The sequence below is a fragment of the Vidua chalybeata genome, chromosome 4 (assembly GCF_026979565.1).
Source record: "Vidua chalybeata isolate OUT-0048 chromosome 4, bVidCha1 merged haplotype, whole genome shotgun sequence".
Lineage (NCBI taxonomy): Eukaryota > Metazoa > Chordata > Aves > Passeriformes > Viduidae > Vidua > Vidua chalybeata.
In genome coordinates this window covers 64,030,999-64,052,657 of record NC_071533.1, presented here as the reverse complement: position 1 = coordinate 64,052,657, position 21,659 = coordinate 64,030,999, and the positions used below count along the sequence as shown (strand labels likewise).

Here is a 21,659-nt window from a genome sequence, read left to right as displayed (position 1 = left end):
ACTTGCCTTTGGATGAGTGCTTTCTACTGTTCATAAGGCACATCTTGGGGTTAGGTTGGTTTTGTGTAATCCTATTAATTTTATGTATTTCTGTTCAGTATTGAGGTTGAAACAACAGATTAAAGCTCTAGCAGCTCTGACTAGGAAAATAATTTATATGCATGGGTGTTACCTGTCAGGGCTAGTTGAGAGAATTTTGGGGTGTTTTAACTACCTGCTCAGAACACTTTGCTCATTGTACTTGGGAAAATGAATGCTTGAATCGTGTTCATTATTAGCTGTTGGTACCTTTTTTTAGCACGTGGCTGCAAAATCACTGGGAAAATGTTGAACATATTCCTAGAACAGAAAAGGCAGAATCCTGGTAGGAGGTGGATTGGCTGTGTTCTGCTGTGTCATATTTAGCTATGAAGAAGGGAAGTATTGCATGTGGGAAGGGGTATGTGCTTCTAAAGAATTTGTGATGTGTGTAATTAAAACAAAATTTCCCTCCCTTCCTTCTTCCACTGGAAAGCCTGGGTTCTTGGTAGCTGCACACACAAGTATTACAGATACAAATGTGTTTTCACTCAAGTCGAAGCTTGTCTGCACTTAAGTTAATTCTGTTATTTTGTATACTAGCTGCCATTTCACTTTCAGCTAGGGGATGGCATTTAATGCTGTGCTGAAACTTATGAAATACAATTAATTCCTGCACATCCACCAGTGAAAGACCTGATTTCATTCCCCTATGATTTTGTTTTGGTTTCAGGTTTTTAAGTTTGCTTTACCTTGCAAATTGTCCATACCTTTACACAAAATACTAATTTTTTTTTGCTTTTTATTTTTAATGCAGTTTTAAAAGATACATAAGAACTTTGTAAAAATTCTTGTAGACAAATATCCCTTCCTGTCCTCTGCTGAAAAATACACCCAGAAGACAAAGGCAGCTCTTGTATTACAATTGAGTTGCAGATGTATTTGGGAAGCTGCAAAGCTTTTTCATGTGAATGGTGATAAAAATGTGAAGGGATTGGGGCAGCTGTTTCGATTCTGTCTATCTGTAGAAATATGTAAAATGCCTTTCACTAGCTGATTCAACTTCATTTGAAATAGATCTTCACTGTCCATATCTTCAGTTCTGCTTCATAGCCTTCATGCTGTGACTGATAGTCCTGTCCTTCAGTTGGAGTATATTCCAGGACACTTGACTCTGCTTCCCTGTCCTTGGTTTAATTGTTGTTTTCTGCCCATCCCCAGTACCCTTGCAGAGTGCTGAATTGCTTTGCTAAGCTAAACGAGGCAGGCCTCTTGCTGACGACCCAGTTTGGCTGTCACCATGTCTGTTCCAGTTAGGCATTTCTTGAGGGTGGTTGACCAAATGAGGTCTCCTCCAGAGGGCTGTGAAGCAGCACTAACACTTCCTTCCTCTTGAAAACAGTGTGATGCATCTTGGAATCATGTTTCCTTTTCACAGTGGTAGTGATGAGCATCAGCCATTGGTATAACAAAATCCCCTTTTACTTCCCAATCCTGATAGAGAGTGAATCTGAGAAAGGCTCTTACAGAACGAGACACTTTTCAGTGTCGATGCACCCTTAAGACGTGCAATTTTTTGATTTGGAGATGGGAATTGAAAAATTGTGGCAGTTGGAAATGTAAACTATGAATAATGAGTTGAATATAATGAAAGACAGGAAATTACAGAATCATCAGTACGAATAACTAAATATGCATGCGCACAATTATACTTCTTAAAAAATAACCAATTTCTAGCAATGTATTCTTAATTTACATGCAGTAACTCAGATCAGTGCAAAGCACAATACAAGGAAGATAAGGATATTAATTCTACTGGCTTTCTTCTGAATAAATGGTCTTATTTGGCCAAGTAATTGGTTGCACAAGTATAGATGTGCTGTATTGTCTTGGTTTCACACAGTTTAAGAACTGATAGCCTCATGTGTATTGTAGTTGGTTGAATTTTGTTCTGTTTAAAAACATTTTCTTTGAGAAAAATGAAGACATAAAGAAGATGAACACAAGGTTATGTTATGGTTTGCAGCTTTCTGACTGGTATTTAAATTTTACTTCAAAATGTGGGGCTTTGTGATTCTTACTATCTTCATCATTTATTTGCTGAAGTGTCATTATTTACTACACTAAATAGGTTGTAATACTTCTCTACTAAGTTATGTTTTAATTTACTCCCTTAAGCTTAAATGTAGATTTTTTAAAAATTACTTTAACGACCAAAATAATTTTAATTTACTGTGGAACTGACTTTTTCCTCTATTTACAATGCTATGAGGAAATGGCTCATCAGCTGCAGCTGCCATTTGTACAAATAGTAATGCTGCAGTTTGCAAAGTAAAGCTTGACAGTTGGGCAAAAGTGTAAGTTTAGGTTTCTCTTCCCCCTCCTGATCCCCAAGGACAAAATCCTTAATTTCTTGCAGTACAATATGTATTTCTGTATGGTAGATGTTATATATTTTTCAAGTATATGTTTATAAATGTAAGCATGGTAGAAATTGTGATTCTAATACTTCTCAAATTTTTGTAAGATAAGACAGATGGTTTTAGGTTCAGAGGAAGATAAAATGACAAGCTGGGATTTGCAAGCGTAGGTACTTTTCATGGCATCAGGGATCTGTTGCTCCCTGCTATAGTGATCCTTCTCTGCTGGAAGCAATTAACCATTAACCACCAGAGACTGCAGTCAGATGTGGTGTTATTAACCCTTGCTTGGACACATATGTCTTCTTGAGAAGGGACGTGGGCAGGGCCATGGCGAGAACTGGGCACTTCTGTCTTCAGGGTGGGACAGCACTGCACCTACTGTTCACTGCTTTTTTTGAAAAAGTAAGGGAGACTTCAGCTTGTTAGATTTCAAATGCAATAGAAATATTTTTGCCCCCAGATGACATGGATCTTTCAGCTTTTTGTCATGGAAAACCTTCAGTAATGGATTTGCTAGTGGGTTGTAGGGAATTGTGGCAATGCTGTTTTTCTTTTTATGTTGTGTTGAAAAAAAACATGAAATTATATTGATAAAGCTTCTAGGGGATATAGTGATTTAGAGAGGGATAATTGGAACTCTGAGCCTGACAAAACCCAGTACTTGTTCATATGCTGCAAACAGTATTCATGGAAGCTTTGCCCAATTTCATGTGACTTAGGTAGAATGACCTCTAGGATGGCTGTGCTGATGGCCTCTGTCTGGGTGCACAATATTCTGTGAATTAAAAAAAAAAAAAAAGACTCTATCCTGCTCCTTCAATCTCTTCACAGTGATGTCAAGTGGGAAGTTACTGGGTATCCAGCAGGGATTTCTTCCAGAATTACCAGTTCTGTGAGTATTTTGTAGGAAGGATGATGTAATTGTCTGTGTCCCTGTCTTCCAAGGACCTGTTCTCTAACCCTTTCCAATTTCTTGGAATATAAAGAGAAAATGGTTCATCAGATAAAAGCATCTGAATACATAACAGAAGAAAAGTGATGATGAAGAGCACTACTTGATGTTTGATTCTGAGCCTAGATGAATTCTGTTAGAGATGATTTGCTACTTGCAGTTTTTTAAATAGGGATTATACCAGATCATATCTTATGGAAAAAAAAAAACCTACAGTAATTATTTCAGGAATGTCTTTGGCCTTTGTCAAGACAAATTTCATGATATCATGTTCCAGGCAGCACTTAGATACATTTCTTAATTACAGCTTATGTCGGTTTGGTTTTAGCGGTGGAGTTAAACTCAAGAATATCTACAGAACACAGCAGGGACTTCTGGTAGAGTCTGTACACTCCATTTTACAAAACAACTATTTATTTCTTAATTTTTTTGCCTTAAGGTATTATTTGATAGTGATCAGTTGTCACATGAGACTTTTAAAATAAAAAAGCAGGGGAGGTGAATTCTATGGCAGTGGTTGAGGCAGGGATGAATATACCCATCTGTGAGTTTCATGGAATAAATAGTTAAAGTTGGCATCATTCAAATTAATGGTCAAGGAGGTCATTTGACTTTGTTCAATAAAGCGGAATAGATAAGAAAAACATATTGAGTACAACCTGCTTTAACTTCCATTTAAAAAATTATGTGAATGTAGATTGTTCTGTCTTATAACAGGATACAGATCAGAGTTTCATCTTTTTCATTTTGGATTGTGAATTCTTCCCAGTTCCTGTAGAGATCATGGCTTTTTTGTGTGTGCTAGCATTTTCATGTTGTGGCACTCTAACCTGTGAACTCCTTATTTCCTAAGAGGTGCTCATTTCCTGAAGGATGTAGTTTAGGTTGATTCAGCTAAAAGAAAACTAAGTGTGCTATGGAAGAATGCGTGGGAGGAATGGCACAGAATATAGATGTTGCTTCCTTAAAACTCATTACAGAGTAACAGTATTGGTGTTCTTTTCAAAGTACTACTTCAAAGTTGTCTTTTTAAGGTACTGCTGAGGAAAAATACTTTCACTGGGGAGTTTCATGCAGCTTTCTTTGCAGTGTAGATCATGTAATTTCAGATGGCTGTATTTCTGAGTGTAGGTTTTTGTCAGTCCAGGTTTGATGGGTTTGTGAATTTTAAATAGCTGTTTAAACTTCAGTCTGTTCTGATTACTGTGCTACAGTAGAATTGTTTTATTTTGGCACTGAGGATCCAAAGGAGAAATAAATGAAGCAGATAAATAATCAGTTCGGTGTAAATCTACCAGAGGTGGTGATTTTACTTTATTTTCAGCAGACTTAAGTCTTACAGAACTGAAGTAGAGGGAAAACTGATTTTCTTTCAATTCTCCATTGTCCAATGCTGTCTGATTTCCTTCCTCCCTGCTCTGTTTTTGAAGGTTTTGTGTATGTCTGGGAAACAAAAACAAAACAAAAACTTAATTATGTACACTTTTTGCACAGCCATTTACAAGTCATTCATGTACTTGATCCACCAGAAGCTGACAGTGAACACATGTTGAACACATGATGAACACACTTGGAAACTGTGGAGGAAAAGATGCCTTTAACTTTCTCATACACTATTATGCCTCATTTTGAAAAACACCTCTGTGTACAGGTGATTTATTATCCTTCCACCCCCACCCCTGAGATAAGCTTGTAAATACTTACATCTTAAAAAAATACTTTGGGAAAAAGTCTTGTTCATCAAGTATCTTAGAGTTGAGTTTTAGCAGGAGGTAGTAGGCACTTTGTCATCTTGGATATCTTGTCATCTTGTGATTTATGATATCTCCCCAAATGGGTGAGGTGGGGATGATTTATTAAAGAAATATGGATATTGATCTAGCACCGATATCCAACTGTGACGGACAAAAACTCTCTAACAGTTTAAAGTTAGAAAGTGCATGTTTATTGCGACACCGGGCAGCGTGTGGGATAGCTCCCAAATGCACACCGCCCCTTTCAAATGATTACAGAGTCCTTTTATCCACACAAGAATTGAATATCCAAAATACAAATACATATTCATCATTTTGGTACATCCCATTCCTCGCTTTGTATGCTAATCATTTCAAAAGCTATTAAGCATGTGTAGTTTGTTCCTTGAAAGGGTCGGTGGTCCCTTTCATGGGGAGGGGTCCCAAAATGAGGAAGTAAATGAAGTCTTCCTCATTCTGACCTTTCTACCTTTTCAATGCAAATATGACAAATGAACCTTGGTAGAACTCCCATTTCTTGTCTTCAATTGGTTTCAGAACAGAGGAGGCCCACAATTGTCTTAGGGGCAGCCTCCCCACACACCCTGACCTCACTCTTAACTCATAACTGTTGCTAAACCAGAAAGTATTGGTCCTTTCAAACAAGTCCTGGATATGCCTGCTACTTATACTTCTGTAATTACTTCCCATGGATTGAAGTTCTATAAAAACAACGACTTCAACTGGAAGAAGTGTAGTTTGAAATAATTTCAGTTCCTGTTGAAAATTCCATTGACATTTTGACTTAGTTTCGAAGGTCTTAAAGGATATCACTGTTGGAAAAGAAGCAATTCAGATTTGGGATCTTGGGGATGTGGGGAGAGGAATAATTTTGGGGATTTGAACCTTTCATGGTATACTTGCTTCATAACCTACATGCAAAGTAATGGAGCTTTCTAGATTAAGCCTCCCCACCCTCAGATTGTCAGCTTGCTTGACATCAACAATTTACTTTAGGACTAGTTTTTACTGAACTATGAAAGTAGTGTTATGTTTACTTAAAGCCCAGTGATAAGTTTTAATAATATGACTTGTTGAAGAAGAAAAGGCTTCAGAGAACCTGTCTTGCAGGTTAGTCAGATACTGTAATGGTGTGATTTTACTTAATAAGGAAAACACTGGAAGTCAGTGTTATTACATAAAACAGATTAAAATTACAGTAGAAGTGTCACTAAAATTATTGAAATCTCATAATGTTGACTTTATTTGTGTTTTCCTCATTATTCCTATAAGAAGACTATTAATTATATTAGTTATATATTAGTTAGTTATATTGGCTAATGAGGATTTAACCTGGGGTCTTACAAAGTTTATTTTGGCAGTAGTATGGTTCAAAAGGGAGAGAAACAGTTTTGCTCATAAGCACTTTCTGTGAAAATGCTTGGATAGGGAGTACCTAATTTTGGTTTAATATGATGTGTGTCCATTGCCAAATATATATTTATCCTAACATATTGTCCCTAATATGAAGGAATATCACACTTCACCTTTTGGAGAGCTAAACTGAGAGACTTCAACAACAGCCTTGTTAGCTCCTTGCAAATATTTGAGTTTGCAGTTGAGCATAACTGCTCTGCATGTTTGTGTCTCTTGCTTGTCTTTACAAACAAAGCAAGTGTGAATTCTCAAGTTAGATGAACAATCTTTTCTTAGACCCAGCATTGTCTCTCTTCTTCCTTCTGCATAGGTCATTTCCTGTGTTGAGCCCTTGACTGTGTAATTCCTTCTGGCTAAGCATGGTGGAGGGAGCATGGAGCATGGTAGAAAAGGCTGGTGTGTTCTACAGTCACAGGATTTCCAAGCTGCCCCATCCAAATGCATGTACAGAACATGATACATGAACCATTAACATGCTGGTTTTCAGAGCTGGTTGATGTATCTCATGTGGTGTTATGCAGCAAATCTGCTTTTTAATGATTTCTGTTATGTACTATAGCTATTGAACATAGATGTGCTGTGCACTAGATACCAGTATAAAGAAGGGTTGAGTCAGCATGCTGGCTGCATTGATGTGCAGAGCTTTTGCCCTCTGGAGCTCTGACAAGCTTCTCGTGAACGCTTTACTCTTGACTGTTCAGCTTCTGCAACTTCTGTTTCTCCTGCTTCTAAATTATTTCAGCTGGTTTATCTGTATTTGAGAGTAATATCATGATTTTTTAAAAACCTAAATATCAGAGAGTCACAACTTGGAATGCTTGTTCTTAGCTTTCACTTTTTTGTATCCTCATAATTGATATAAAGATTTAAAGGTTCCCTGAAATAATGTCTAGTCCAGTAGCTTTTCAAAGGAGTACCAAGGGCTGACTTGTGATATCACTGACTTGTTTATGTGTATTTTTTTTCTTCATTAAAGCATTTCCAATCTCAAGAGTGTGGAGTGCACTAGAATAATGCAGGCTAGGCTGGGAAAGGGTAATTTAGGTGTTTGTGAATATTGATGCCAAGGACAGAATGCTTGGTAAAATGAATTGATAATCTGCAGTTACTCAGTTGGCCAGATCAAGTGTTGGCTGCCTTAGTAGGGATATTTGAACTTAAATTGTCACCTTGTCTTTGCTTGTGCTGTTTTTTATTTGGTACTTCAGCACCCTTAGTAAAATTAAGGATCTTTTTGCATAGGAAGTCTTCACAACTTTCCCTGTTGGTGACTGTTGCAGATAATCAGTAACCACTTTATCTGGAAGTGTCTCTTGTAATCCTGAGACTCCCTGGCAAGCAAGTCTGTGTTAGGATGTACAACTGCATTCTGTTCAGTGTCACTAGATATATGTCATTATGGCATGAAAAATTTAGATATTTGTCCATTTCTTAAGCAGAACACTCCAGCTTCTAGATCAGGAAGGGATACTATTTAGTTTGTTCATTCTTTAACTTTATAGTTAATAAAACTAACTGGTGGTCTTTATTTATTCCTCCCTCATTAAGACATGTTTCACTGCTGCTTCACACTAAACCGTAGCTATGTTTGGAGTAGGAACCTCCAAACTTTTCCCTTCTGCCCATCAAACATTTACCTATTTTCAAGCTACTGATTCAAAAGTCTTTGAAATTAAATTTTATATAACTCATGGCAAAAGACATTTTTTTCCCCTCAAAACCAATAATAAGAGACTCTGATATCTACTTGAATGTTGCTATGCTAATGAACCTGGAAATGTGTTGCATATTACTGATTATTTTCTGGCCACTATTGGGCATGCTAATTTTGCATTCTCCTTGCTCCAGTGCTAGGAAGAAAATTCTTACCTATAATCTATTAAAAAATAGCATTTTAGTATGCTTTTTTTCGAAGTTATGCTCTCCTACTGCAAAACCTCTTGTACTTTTGGAGGTTATTTAAAAATGAAAAGAAGACCTTTCCTTCTATTAGAAGAGTTTCCTGTTCACCTCCACTTGGGTGTCAGACTTTGGTGACTGTGGACAGGGACCCTCAGTGAGCTTGGGCCAGCCCAGCTGGAAGGGTACCACAGCATGCTGTGGTAGAGGGCACTTCTGCATTTCTTGGCTGTGTTGTTATTGACCATAAATATTTGAATGTGGTCATCCTCTCCAAGAGGATTCTTGAGTGTAATTCTGGGTAATAATTCATCTGATTCCAGGACCTCCCTGGACTGTTTATTTCAATATTAGACCACCCTTAACAACAAGTACTTTGATGAAAAAAAAAGATGGAATACACTATTTTTTTCTAGAGTATGTTCTGCTTTATTTGACATATGCTTTGATGTGCTTCAGTTTTGCAGTAGTTGATAACTTGCAGGGCTTATGGCATTTTGGTGCATCCAGAGTATGGAACAACCTTTTCTGTGAGAAACCAGGCAGTACTTTGCTTAGTGTCTTGGTTGTGTGTTTTCTGTGCCTTTAAAAATGCTCATCGGTTTCTTAAAGCGGATGAAAAATAATCAGTATGTTGAAATAAATGATATCTCATGGGCAAGAGTGATGACACTGCCAAGTAGAACTCTTCCAGTTTGCTGTTCCTCTAAAAAACTGGGTTGTACCAGATGTTAACTGGGTATAATGTGGACTTAAAAGAGGATTAAGGAAGGGATAAGTGTTGATAGTTCATTTGCTGTGTTTTACATCATCATATCTCTTCAGTGCTGTAATACATGTTTTGCAGAGACTGCAGTCATTCCTGCCTGTGTTCAGAAGAGTTTAAAGTAAACCCCAAAGCCTTGCTGTGCTACAGATCTGGCCAGTGTGGTGTCCTGTCTGACAGTGCTTGCTACTAGAGAATTGAGAGAATTACAGTGCACGTGCAGAATAATCTTCCTCCTGTGCACCTTCACAGGCCTTACCAGCCCGGGGTGTCCTGTGTCAGATTTTGTTTGTTATCTACTGTTGAATGTCTCTCTGATAACGTTTCTCATCATTCTTTCCTCTCATCCACCAGGCATTTGACTTTTATAATGGCTTATCGTTAAATCAGTTTGGGTTCGGGGGAAGGATCCTGAATTTTCACTTACTGAAATCAGATCGTTTGCTATCTACTGAACTAAAGGCATAAATAAATCATTCTTCATATCTGCAAGTCACTTAGGGCTCTGGTAAGCGCCACTCAGCTGCCAGCAGCAGTTCTGTCACCAGTTTAGCTGTGGCTGGGAGAGGAGAGAAGCTGCGACTCGAGCGTGCCCAAGTCAGAGTTTCTCTGGGGCTGCGGGGTGGCAGGGCTTGAGCAGAGAGTGGGACTTGAGAGTGCTGCCACCAAAGGGTGCTGGGTGACAGCAGTGGCAGGTGAGCAGAGCTGCTCCAAGTGCCTGGGGCAAGGCTGAGAACAGGAAAGCCAAAACTGTGGCAAATGGGATTTGCCTTTAAAATGCAGGCAGGAGAACAAGTGGCATGGACAAGACATCTGGATGGGTTTTGGGAGGGGGGTAGCAGGCTGGTTTCTTTAGTGTTAGTCAGATACTGACAGATGTTTCAGCAAACTTAATTTTTCACTTCCCTATATAAAAATAAAGTAATTGATTCAAGTGGTCTGGAATACAATTATTATATTAGGACCTTGTAGAATTAAGTGTAGCTGTAATTGTCACTTGGAAACATCATTTTTTTTCTGATCTGTCTTTCCTAATGCACCTGAGAAAATCAGTGCAATTTATCCTTGCTGTTTTTCTCTGGGAGAAATTTGATTCAATTTTTTTGTTTTGTTTTGTTTTTGAGCATCACATTTCTTTTGAACAGTTTAGGGTTCAGTGATGGTGAATTGAATCTAAATTTCCTTCCTGTGCTTTTCTTTTCCTGAGTTCTCCTGAGATCTTGCATCACTCTCACTTTCATGATGTTTGTGTGTCTTCACAAGGCTTCAGATGTGAGACAGATGGGGGTGTGTTGTCTAGTAATGTGTCACTCAGCCTCCTGGAGGTCTGATTTCAATAGTGACAGGCTATTAGAGCAAATTGTGGCTGTCTCTGAGTGCTTATTTTCTAATTGCTCAACTGGTTCTTCAAGGTCATTCTGCTGTCATCAGGCAGTATTGTTTAAACTGTGATTCCCTCTCTCTTTGTGCTTTCTGGTATGAACTATGCTGTGCCAAGATGTTGCATGCCTTATTCTCCAGGAAAATCAACGTTTTGGAGAAGGTGGGTTAGTGTGACAGTAACTTTCAAGAAACACCAAGATATCTTTCCTTATATTTTTTCCATTGTAAATAAAATACATAGTAAGAACAGAAATACTTGACACACACACTTTTCATTATGGTGAAGAGTGCTTGTGGAGATTCAGATGTTCCTCATCATCCATGTCAGCCTTCCTTATGGCATTTGCCTTCACAAAATAGCTTTTTAAAACACAAAACATTAAAATCATTTAAAAGGATACTCAGGAATGAAAAAAATAAGGCTTTTTTAATTAAATAAAAAAAGGATAATCCAGAAGTGACAGCGTCTAACTTGTCACTTCTACTTGAATTCTCTGCACACAGAATTATATCTGTCAACATATGGCACAGTATCTAGATCTTGTATGGTCCTTCTGCCATTCTCCAGTCTCTTTAGTTACATGAAGAATTTCGTGCTGTTAGCTGACTTTGTCATCTCAGATACTTTCTTGTTACAGACTTTGGATAACTGCAATTTGTCTTTTGAAAGCTTAATAAATAAATAATAAAAGCAATAATTTGCTCCTCTAGTACTAGCAAAGCACAAAGCAAGCATTAACATACTGAAATTATTAGTGCAACTCTGAGGTCCTTGAGTTTCCTTAGGACTCTTGGCTGAATGTCATCTAGTCTTGGTGGTTTGCTAATTTTTCACTTGTCCATTTTCTCTGTACTGGTTTTGTCTTTTATTTTTTTTCCCGTAGCAGTACTTTGCTTTGAAACAGATCCTCTAATGCATATTCCATAAAGGCCTTTCACTGGGAGAATATTTTCATGTTCCTCCCTAATGAACATGCAAAAAATAATTCTGGTGGTTTTGCCCTGACTTTAGGTTATTTAAGCTTTTTTTCTTAATGCTTCAAATTGTTTACTTGCTGTACCCTTACCAATCCTGACAGGCTCTTTGCTTCTTATGGGCCTGAAGAAAGGATTTAGTTGTAGTTTTTATACTATTTTTTTTCTTCCCTAAATTATTTGAGACTGTTTTGTATTTTTTTTTTTTCTGTTTTTAGCTTGCTTTTGTTTCAGCCTCATTTGGACAACTTTTACAAGATTCTTCTAATATTTTCTCTAATATGTTATTTAGCCATCTCCTTCCTTGCCTGTCATGTCATTATTCATCCCACTTAAGTCTTTCTTTTTTTGTGATTTTTGTTTCCTCTAGGCCTCACATACAATGTCTTATATCTCATTGTCTATAGACACTTAGTTTTTGACGATTCTCTTTGTTTTCTCCTATTTGTCTAATTCCTCTTTTTAAATTCCTTGGTGTTTGTTCCTCCTGCAGATATTTAGGTCACTATTAAATTCTGGGGGAGGGTTACACTAATATTTTTAAGCAAATTCTGCGCAGTGCTTAGGATCAAGAGATGTCTTTTCTGACAGCTCGTTCCATGAAGCAGTCATTCCTGCTATTCAGTATTTTGTCTAGGTTTCCTGTGACATTTAGTGGATAACAAAACCTCCTATTGGTTTTGTCTTTACTTTCGTAACATTTCTGAGTACCTTAGCTTGGTCACTCAATGCCTGCATGTTTCAATGTGATGGCTCATGTATTTCTCATTATCACTGTCTTGAATGTAAAGAAGGTAAATGTACTCCTTTAATGAATAAGTAATGTCTTTGGATAAATTTCTCTTTTTATTTTCTCCAAAAAAGTGTTTTTAGCTGCAGATAATTGTTTAATTCTAAACTTTCATACTGATTTATTTATTTTTGAATGTACATGAATGCCAATAACCAGTGCACCTCCAGACTGGAGGATATCTTTTCTTGATGAAGACTTATTTTTATCAAACAACCCTTATTTTTTCCACTTTTTGGAAAGTGCCTGAATAAGAATAGGGAACTTGTTCCACATTAACATTTTTGTTCCCATAGTTTTATATCTGAGATGCTTGACTTGCATATGAGGGCTTTTTTCTTAAATATCTACTCTGGAAAGATAGCATAGTGTATGGAAGTGAAGTTGTGTGATTTATTATTGGTATTTTCTCTAGCAGTGATTTGACAATCCCCCACTTTGCCTTAGAAAAAATTCATCTGAAGGTGGTGGCTTTGCAAAAATCTCCCTGTCTGCAGACGGAGCAGTTGGGAGTGCTGTGAGATGTATGAGACTGAAGGATGCTCCTTTGCATTGAGGACAGCTCCAGTTAGAGTTTATGGTTTGGGCACTGGGCAGAAATGTTTTCTGTCAGTACACACACAAGATCTGGGGGTTCTTGGTCAGACAGACTGGTTTTATTGTGGTCTTTAGAGTAGTCTTAGAAACACTAATATCCAACAGCAATAGGTGGGAAACTGGAGGGCAAAAAAGTGTTTAGAAAAAGCATGTGAAAGGTGGAACAGAGACATGAGATTACTGATACCTGAAATTCAAAAGCTCAACCAGTGCTCAAGAAGAAGGAGATACTAAAATAATTGACTGACTTTATTTCTCCTTTCCCATTTTTTAAAAATGAAATGCCTTTTCTTCAAGTTGGTATGATCTAGAACTCTTCATTGTCACTGATTTGAATTCATACATTGTCTTGACTTTACTCTTGATTTAGTGTCCTCAAATAGTGCTGTGGGAGAACACTTGGGGCTTGTAAAAGGCTCTTCATTGCTGTCTGGTGTAGTCTCTGTAGCACTTGTGTAGAAGAGATCTCAGAGGTTTCTGTATGAATTATAACCTTGGGCAGGAGGGAAGCTGCTGCAGTGGAGTGGCCGAGTGCCACTGGGAGCCTTGCTGTGGAATACTCTTCTGATTAACACTGCATATTTTTTAAGCAGTACGGTATTCAACTTTCAAAAGGCAAGAATCTTTGTTAATTGTTTTCATTTACAGTAGAAGTTCAAAAGCTAAATGCAAACGATCAAATACTGAAGGAAAAATGTAGTTTTGTTTATGACTTTTCTGTTTTCCTGTATCAGTTCTTTCAGCTCAGAGTTGCTACTGGAACAACTATAGTGCAAAAGTTAAAAATCCAAACTTTTGCATCTGTAGAACTTTTTTACAAAATAAAAGGAGATTTCTGTCTCTGCAGTTGAATGATGATTCAGATTTCAAAAGCTGTTGTATCAATCTTCAGATACTGATAATTTTGTTTAATTTTTATAAAGCTCTTTTAGCAATAAACTCAACTATTGTAACCAATCTGTTGTTATTTTTCCAGGTTTCATTAAATGGTACACAGTTTACAGACAGTTCTGTTGGATCAGAATTCACGGGTGTTTCTCAGGTATGTGCAGTCAAATTTTGTGGGTATGTATAAAAGAAGAATTATTTACTGATGGGAGAAGATATTAAGCTGTATTAAATGTACTAAATTATACTCTTCAAAAAGAATGCTGTATGAGATTTGGGTGTTGCTAATTGAAGTCAGTTTCTGATTATCTCCTATTTAAGGCTTTAAAAAGCAGTGGAATCTTTTTTTAAAAGTAAAATTTTATTGTTATAGTATGCTTGAAATTGGTCCTGGATGTTAAAAAATTCTATGCAGTTTTATGGTAATAAAGTTATTCTTGGAAATAAATCTAAATACATAGCAGAGATGCAGTTATTTCTGTTCCAACTTGTCCTACTTCCAGCTTTCATTTATGAATGTTATATCTGAACATGTTTCAGAGACAAAATGAACCTGGGTGTTTTCTTGCAGAGATGCATCCCACATTTTTTGAAGCTTGACTAGTGGAAAAATATCCTGCTTTTCACAAAATGTGCACTTTGCTCTGATGACATTGAAGAGACATACAAATGTGATCTAATTGCAAGCTCTCCTAATCTAGCAAGAGTTTACTGCTCATGTTGAAATGGTCACATGAACAGTTACTGCATTCATCATGCTTTAAATAAACAAGAAACTGCAATTAATAGCTTCATTTTAGTAGGATGGAGTCACAACAGGTATCAAAGATGCTTGTGGTCTAGATTTTGTTGAAGTTTCAGTTTTGATTCTTGATTTGCCTTGTGCTCTAGGAACCAAGGGCTTTAATTTGAGATTCACATCTGTCGTAAATATGGGCCCAGTGGGGAGATTGTTAGGGTTCCACTGAGTCTGGCCATAACAAAGATTGTTGTTCCTGCTGTGTTTGCCATGGCTTTTTAGTGATTGTGGTGCAGCTTTGAGGAAGTTACACACACACATCTTAACTTCTAGAAGTCCCTGTAGAGTGGCTGAGATGTGTTTGCCATGACCTTTATCGTTGCAAAAGAGTGTCAGGTTGTCTTAGCTTCTGAACTTTTACATTTTTGTCCTCTTCTTTTCCTGCTTGTTGGAAGATGTCCTGTAAATGATGTTCATAAGGATTTGTCTGCAAAATAAATAAGAAGATTTCATCATTTTGACAGGGACTCGCCTAATCTGGCTTCAAAAAATTTTATTTAAGAAGGAAGCTTTCAGGGCTAAGGGATAAGCAGCCATGGCCTCCTGCATGCAGGGGTTTTAGGCATGAATGAGATCTTCAGTTGAATGCAGGCAGCCAAGGGGAATGTCTAACTTGGGAAATCTGTTGGTGCTTGTAGAGCCTATAAAGGAGTTGGTCAGTCCTGGCCTTTCAGCTGGCAGAGGGAGTCTTCCTGCATGAGAAGATTTTCTAAAAACTTGCATTAGACTCCTGGAGAGATTGTGTTCTTCTTCCTGCCTTAGTGCTTAGGTGCAAATTCTAGAAGTGGCAGCAGTGAGCAAAGGTTAGCTGTTCTTAATAAATCTATTAAATTTCTCATGAACTTCTGAAAGATAGGAAGATATTTGTGGAGATGAATTCAGTCTGTCTTTTGGGTTTTCATGTATACAATTCTTAGTTTTCCTTTCCATATTGCTGAGTCTGTCAGTTTTACAAATGTGAAGAACTCAAAAATCAGTGTTTTTAATGCTGTGCTGTTTTTCTTTAGATGTCAGCACTAAAGAATTGATTTGTTGTTGCTGTGAAGACAAGAAGAGAGTGAATTGTGGTTTAGCTTGACCTGGTCCTTTGCCCTAAAGAACTGTTCACCTGTGCAGTTCAGCCTTACAAGATCTTTAAAGCTCTATTTTTTTGTTAGTATTGAGATTGGAGCAGTATCAAGAACAGTGCTTGAATTACTTGAAATTTGCTTTTTCTTTGAGAAAGAATTAAACTATTTTGATGCTTACATAGAAGGTGTTGTTAATTAAGGCAGAGTTAGCAGTTGTAATAAAATTGGGCAAATCTGTGATTCTGCCGTTACATGATATTTTGTTCCAATCATCTCATCTCATAAAACTGGGTTCTCTTTGTCTTGTGTTGCCTAAGTTGTTTTTGACTGTTAGGCTTGGTGAAGAATAAGCATTGCATGGCTGAACCATCGTTTCATGCACAATAGCATCTTGTAAAAGAATTCAGGTTTTGAAGTACCTCTGTCCTTTTAAGTTGCCAAGTCTACTTGATTCAATAGCTGATAGTGGATTTTGGGACCCTACTGACTTGTTTTGTTGAAACTGATTTCAACTTTTCTTTTGTAATAGGCTCAGCTGAAAGTGACTTTGTTTTGGGTAGTATTATGAAAGGAAGTGTCACAGAGCTTCAAAGAGGAGATATTTTTCTTTTTATCTGTAAATGGTGACAGTAAAAGTAAATATCCCTTTTTAATTTTACTTGCTAGATTATTACATCTAGGCCAAAATATTTTAGAGGGGAAGGCTGTAGACCATGCTCCTTGCAGACTTGTTTGTCACATGGATATTGAGATTGCTGTGTTTGTTGGGACATCCAAGTATTCACTTTTATAATGACTAGTAAAATATGTGTGTTGTTTTTGGGGTTTTCGTTGCTTTTTTCAAATATCAGAATATCTTTTCTGATATGTATTCTGTGAATAACCAGTTATCTATCAAAACATTTGTTTGTAGACACCATTTACCTTTGGCTTGGGCCAAAGGGCACCATATACAACTGGCGAGCATTGTCTTCTTTGTAGAAGTGAACGAAAAGATACTTCGCTTTCAGAGAGCGGAATAAAAAATTCTAGCAAAACAGCACTTTCCACATCTCCAAAAGCAAACAATATGCTGCATCTTCCACTGTGGGTGTGTCCAGACTGTCGAAGAACAGTCGAAAAGGAGGAGAGGCACGCTACAATAGAGCAGTCTCTCGTGGTAAGTTCAAGTACCTCAGTAGACTGAGAAGATGCTTAATTATGGGCTGCATGTCACTTTGTGCTTTGGAACCACTGGAGCTGTAAATGCTTAAAAAGCATTTTAGGTGATTTTGAGTTGGCTTTATTTCAACTGAACAGAGAAGTTGTTCCAAAAGTGAGGAATTCTGGTTCTGAGTTGAGGAATTTTAAGTATAGCAAGGTTTGGATCTGATTTTACTGAGCTTTTTGCTTTTAATTCATTGGATCTCAAGCTTTGTCCTTATCCCTTGTACTTAAATACAATTTCTTCTACTTTTACCAACATGAGCTTACTCATTACACATTTTTCTATTCTGTCTGCTCACAGTGCATTTTCTTCTCCCTATGAAGTAAATTACCTGAATTTTCCTTCTTCTTTCAGTGGACTTCTTGAGTCACTGTACTTGCACTGATACCTTCCTGCAGATTTCTGAGTTTTGCTATCTTTTCTTTCCTGTATTTTTTAATAAAGAAGTACAACTTTGCATAGCATGAATGTAACAGTTTCCTAGTCTTGGTAGCACTACAGGTACCAATTTAATATGTGGTGCTAATATTTCAAGTTGTGAATTCAACCTCACGTAAGAGCTGTGCTTAGTGTTGCAGGAAGATACTAAAAGTTTGTTGACAGGTCCAGCAAAACCTCATTAGAAGCAAATTATGTTATACTGCAGAACTGAGTCTTCGTGACTGACCTAGGAAGTCACACACTTGGGATAATTGGAAGTACTGTAGATTCCAGCTGACACCTCCTTGCAGAGAGCTAACAGGCTGTGTGCACACCCATAGGCACATACATTTTTTATTTCAGTAAATCACTGTGGAGAAAGATTGTATAGAGAATGTTGTTAAGCTTGTGCTAAAAGTATAGTTAAGGATGTCTTTTGTGAGGAAAATGTAAGAGTATATCACTCGTATACAACTTGTGTTTACAGATAATGTTGCTATTAACAAGGGTAATAAACCAATCAAAAGAGGTTACATCTAAGGGAATTATAGTGATATGGTGGTAAACACATCCTAGAGAGTTCAAAGCACAGCAAGACAGCAAGACCGAGGTACATTACAGTTCAGTTGAGTCAATTTTTTTCCACATTTAAGCCCTGTTTGAGGAACAAGCAAAGAAAATGAGTGTCCTAGATGTGCAAGGAAGGCAGGATTTTCTTTCTACATGGTTTTGAGTTACAGATACTGCAGGTGTAAATAAAAATTTACCTTGTTTTTTTTTTTTAGTTTGGCAACTGCTTTTTTTTTTAAGAGGAATTTTTAAAAGCAGATTGCAAATAGATTTTCCAAGATTGGAAGTTTGACTTAAAAACTACATGGATTAAGTGGCTAGTCATATTAGAGAAGCCAACTGGGATAAAAGTGCCAAAATTAGCTAAAAAAAATTTTTTTTATCAGTGACTGCAAGTCAGAATACAGGTGGTTTGCTGTAGATGTTCCTATGTTCAGGTTGCTGTCATTAGCTTGCTTGGTAGCAACTGCATGCAGGTTTATTCTTACTTATGTCTGCATCCTGATCCAGGATTTGGGTTACAAAAAAAACCCACCTTCAGTCACAGTACCAGTGTGAAAGTGGTCTCTGCCTGGTGCCAGGGAAGTCTGGTGGCAGACCTGGGAGGGCGCAGGAGAGAAGCATGGCATGTGCTGGGGCTGGAGCACAGAGAAGGGAGGGAAACTGCAGACAAAAATAGCAGCAGTCTTGGGCGAGTGGTCTGTGTCATCTCCTGGAATTGAACAGCATTGTGCACAGGAGATCACATCCATCTCCAATGGCAGCAGCTTTCTGACATCCATTGCTATGAAATACTATGTCTGGCTGTTACAAACAAGGAGATTTTGATTTTTACTGGAAGGGATTGTTAAACTCTGGAAGCCAAACATGCTGTTACATGGAGACTGAAGAGATAGTGCTGGTTTATGATTAAGTGTGGATGATGCAAGCTTTCCTTTAGCTTAGTTCATTGTTTATGCTGAAGTACATAAAGGTGATAATTATAGCCAGTGTACTCTGGTCATTAGAAATGAAGCTTTGTTTGTATCATTGGTCATCTCTGTTCATCTCTTGCATTTATTAGGCTTTTGAAAGACTAATTCTTTGTGCCTGATTGAGTGTCCTCCCAAAATACATGCGCACTAACAATTGCGCATGCCACTTTAATATTTGTCTACCTAATAACATTTCAGACGTTACAAACTGTTTGGGTTTTTTTTTTTCCCCAGAGCCAAGATTTCCTTTTGCACATGCCTCTTGGAAACAGTGGATCACAGCAGGAATCTGTAGGAGGAGGAAGAATAACTGTTGGTGCACAGACAGTGCCTGCTGCAGATCTTAGCAATTCCTCTCCTTCAGACATAGCATGCAACTGTGAGGCCTGTAATGAACGCAGGTAAAAACTGAACTCAACCTCAGCAGCAGGGAGGTAGTAGTCAGACTTTGGCAGTGTTGTAGCTTGTTTGTAGGTGTGTGCTTAAACTCTTGAAGCAGTAATTTCTGCATGTCAGTATTTACCCCGTTTAGTATTTTATTCTGGGCATTTCCAGATATACTTTTTTTTCTGGAATAGTAGGAATCAATACACTTATGTGTGATGCATACAAACAGAGGGTAATTATTTTTGTCTTCAAATGCAGAGAAAATTCAGCAGAGCCTGAACGTGAACCTCAGCAGCTACAGAATTACTGGTCTGAAGTCAGATACATGGTTCGGTGTATTTATCGTCAAGCTGGGACCCCTCTGGCAGATGACCAAGACCAATCGTTGGTACCAGATAAAGAAGGAATGAAAGAGCTGGTGGATAGGTATATTACTTCAAAGAATATTAATTCTGTTTTATTCAGGATTTTTGAATACTTGTTTAAATGCATGGGAAGCTATTAAATTCATGTGCTGTTTGCAGTAGGAATATAAATGCATAATTATGAAAGGGTTCCAGAATGTTATTCTTCAAAAGACCTTATTCATAAGACAGTGTTAAGTTTGAATTGCCTCATGTGAAAATCTTACCTTGTGGAACTAGCCTGAGTTAGCAGTAGTAGTTAGTGTTTGCATCTTACTGTGATTATAATACCTGGAAGAAATTTTATAAAAATAAAGAGAAGTTATATTGGACATTGATCACTAGATGAGGAAGATTCCAATTTCATTCTCATTTTAGAAGTCACAGTTGCAGCTTTTGTAGGTGTTGAAGTGAAAATGGGCTTAATGAGATCCTCAGTGGCAGGTTTTTTGCTTTTAAGAATAGTGTGGCAAACCTTAAAGGGCTCCAGTAGGATCATTTCAGTTACTCTCTAACTCCACGTGTGGTCAAGGAGTTTTTGTTCTCCTTGGTTCCATATGTGCTTAATATACTGAGATCTGAGCAGTCTGACCTGAGCTGTAGTTCTTATGGGCAATTTCTTGTTGAACCTAAATTCTGGTGAGGTGAAGACACATTTGAAAGAGAAATTCCTCTAGCACTGCTCTTAATATGACTGTGCACCTGAACTGGCTTTAGTAGATAATTAAATTAGCATATTGTACTTTGTTTATATAAAAACTGTTTGGTTTCGAACGTGAGTTGTGTACAAGCAGAGCAATATAATGTCCCTCCCTATTAGTCACACTTCATTTATTTAAGTGATCAAAACATGCAATATAGTCTTGGAAATCAAAGATGTTTAAGTGTTGCATAGTGTGTTGGTAATTAAAACTGAATCACAGCTGAAGTGGTTATTGATGTTATGCATCTCCTTAATGGAAAAATTTTGGAAATCAGAATATGATACTGTGTAACTTTCTTATGTACACAGGAGCTTTCATTACTCAGAACTGTTTTTCACTTTCGAGAGAGATTATTAAAATCCAAAGATGGAAACAGGATTTCAAAGAAGGAAACCTTAAATGCCAGTTGGATTATTTTTCACTTGAGTTCCTTCTGGTCTATAAAGTGTAAAATAAAAATGGCAGGCACCAGTGTGTCCAGTCTGTAGTACTAATATCATGCAGAATTTTTTTACCAAGTTAGTCAATGTAGGTACTGAATGCATTTAAAAAAAAAAAATCTTCCATATAGGTAGTATGCAGAAGACCATGCTGTGGCTGAGTAACTGTTTAAAATGCAGAAATTCCCACTTTCATGCTTGGGTCTTGTTAGACACAGCTGGCAAAAAATGGAGTGTCTGGTTGTCTTTGTTGGAATAAGTAGTGGTGCCAAGTAATGTTCTTCTTGTATGTTGGAATACTTGATGGCAGTATGATAGGAGTTTTGTGAGTGGTGAGGGAAAAGCATGGATTAGATAGCTGCAGACTTCTGTTCATCTAACTCTTAATTACTTACCTCATTCATTTCTTCTTCCCAGCTCCCTGTACTGTAAAAAACCCAAAGCATTCTGTGCATGCTTAAACTCCATGCACAGAAATTTAGAGTGAAATCGAATTATTTAAAGTGGTTCAAAGCAGTCATCATGTTCAGTTTTCTTCTGTAGGCACTAATTTGTCACATGTTAAGAACAATATGGAGAAATTGTGAAGAAGCTTATCTGAAGAGTCTGAGTGCCTGCAGGGTTGGATGCAAACAGAGTTAAGATTTTGAGCTCACAAGTTGAAGTGAAATTTTAAATCCTAAATAATTTTAATCCTCGGGTGTGCAGGCATCCTACTCCTTAAGGTACACAGGAGCTCAGTCCCATATGTGTTGAAGTAGGGGACTGGACTGTGTTTTCTGAGATTTAAAGTTGTTCTCTAAACCTGAGCCACTGAGGTTAT

At 37.4% G+C, this 21,659-nt stretch overlaps 1 protein-coding gene across 2 annotated transcripts in view; it reads left to right on the top strand.

Moving 5' to 3' along the window:
* Positions 1–21,659, top strand: part of FAM193A (family with sequence similarity 193 member A) — a 75,299-nt gene that overhangs the window by 17,854 nt on the left and 35,786 nt on the right. Inside the window, exons 2-5 of one of the 2 annotated variants that reach the window (XM_053941129.1) lie at positions 13,950–14,015; positions 16,644–16,889; positions 19,136–19,302; positions 19,547–19,714. In XM_053941129.1, coding sequence (XP_053797104.1) covers positions 13,950–14,015; positions 16,644–16,889; positions 19,136–19,302; positions 19,547–19,714 — 647 coding nt within the window. The remainder of the gene's footprint in view (positions 1–13,949; positions 14,016–16,643; positions 16,890–19,135; positions 19,303–19,546; positions 19,715–21,659) is intronic. The other variant, XM_053941130.1, reaches the window with a different exon arrangement.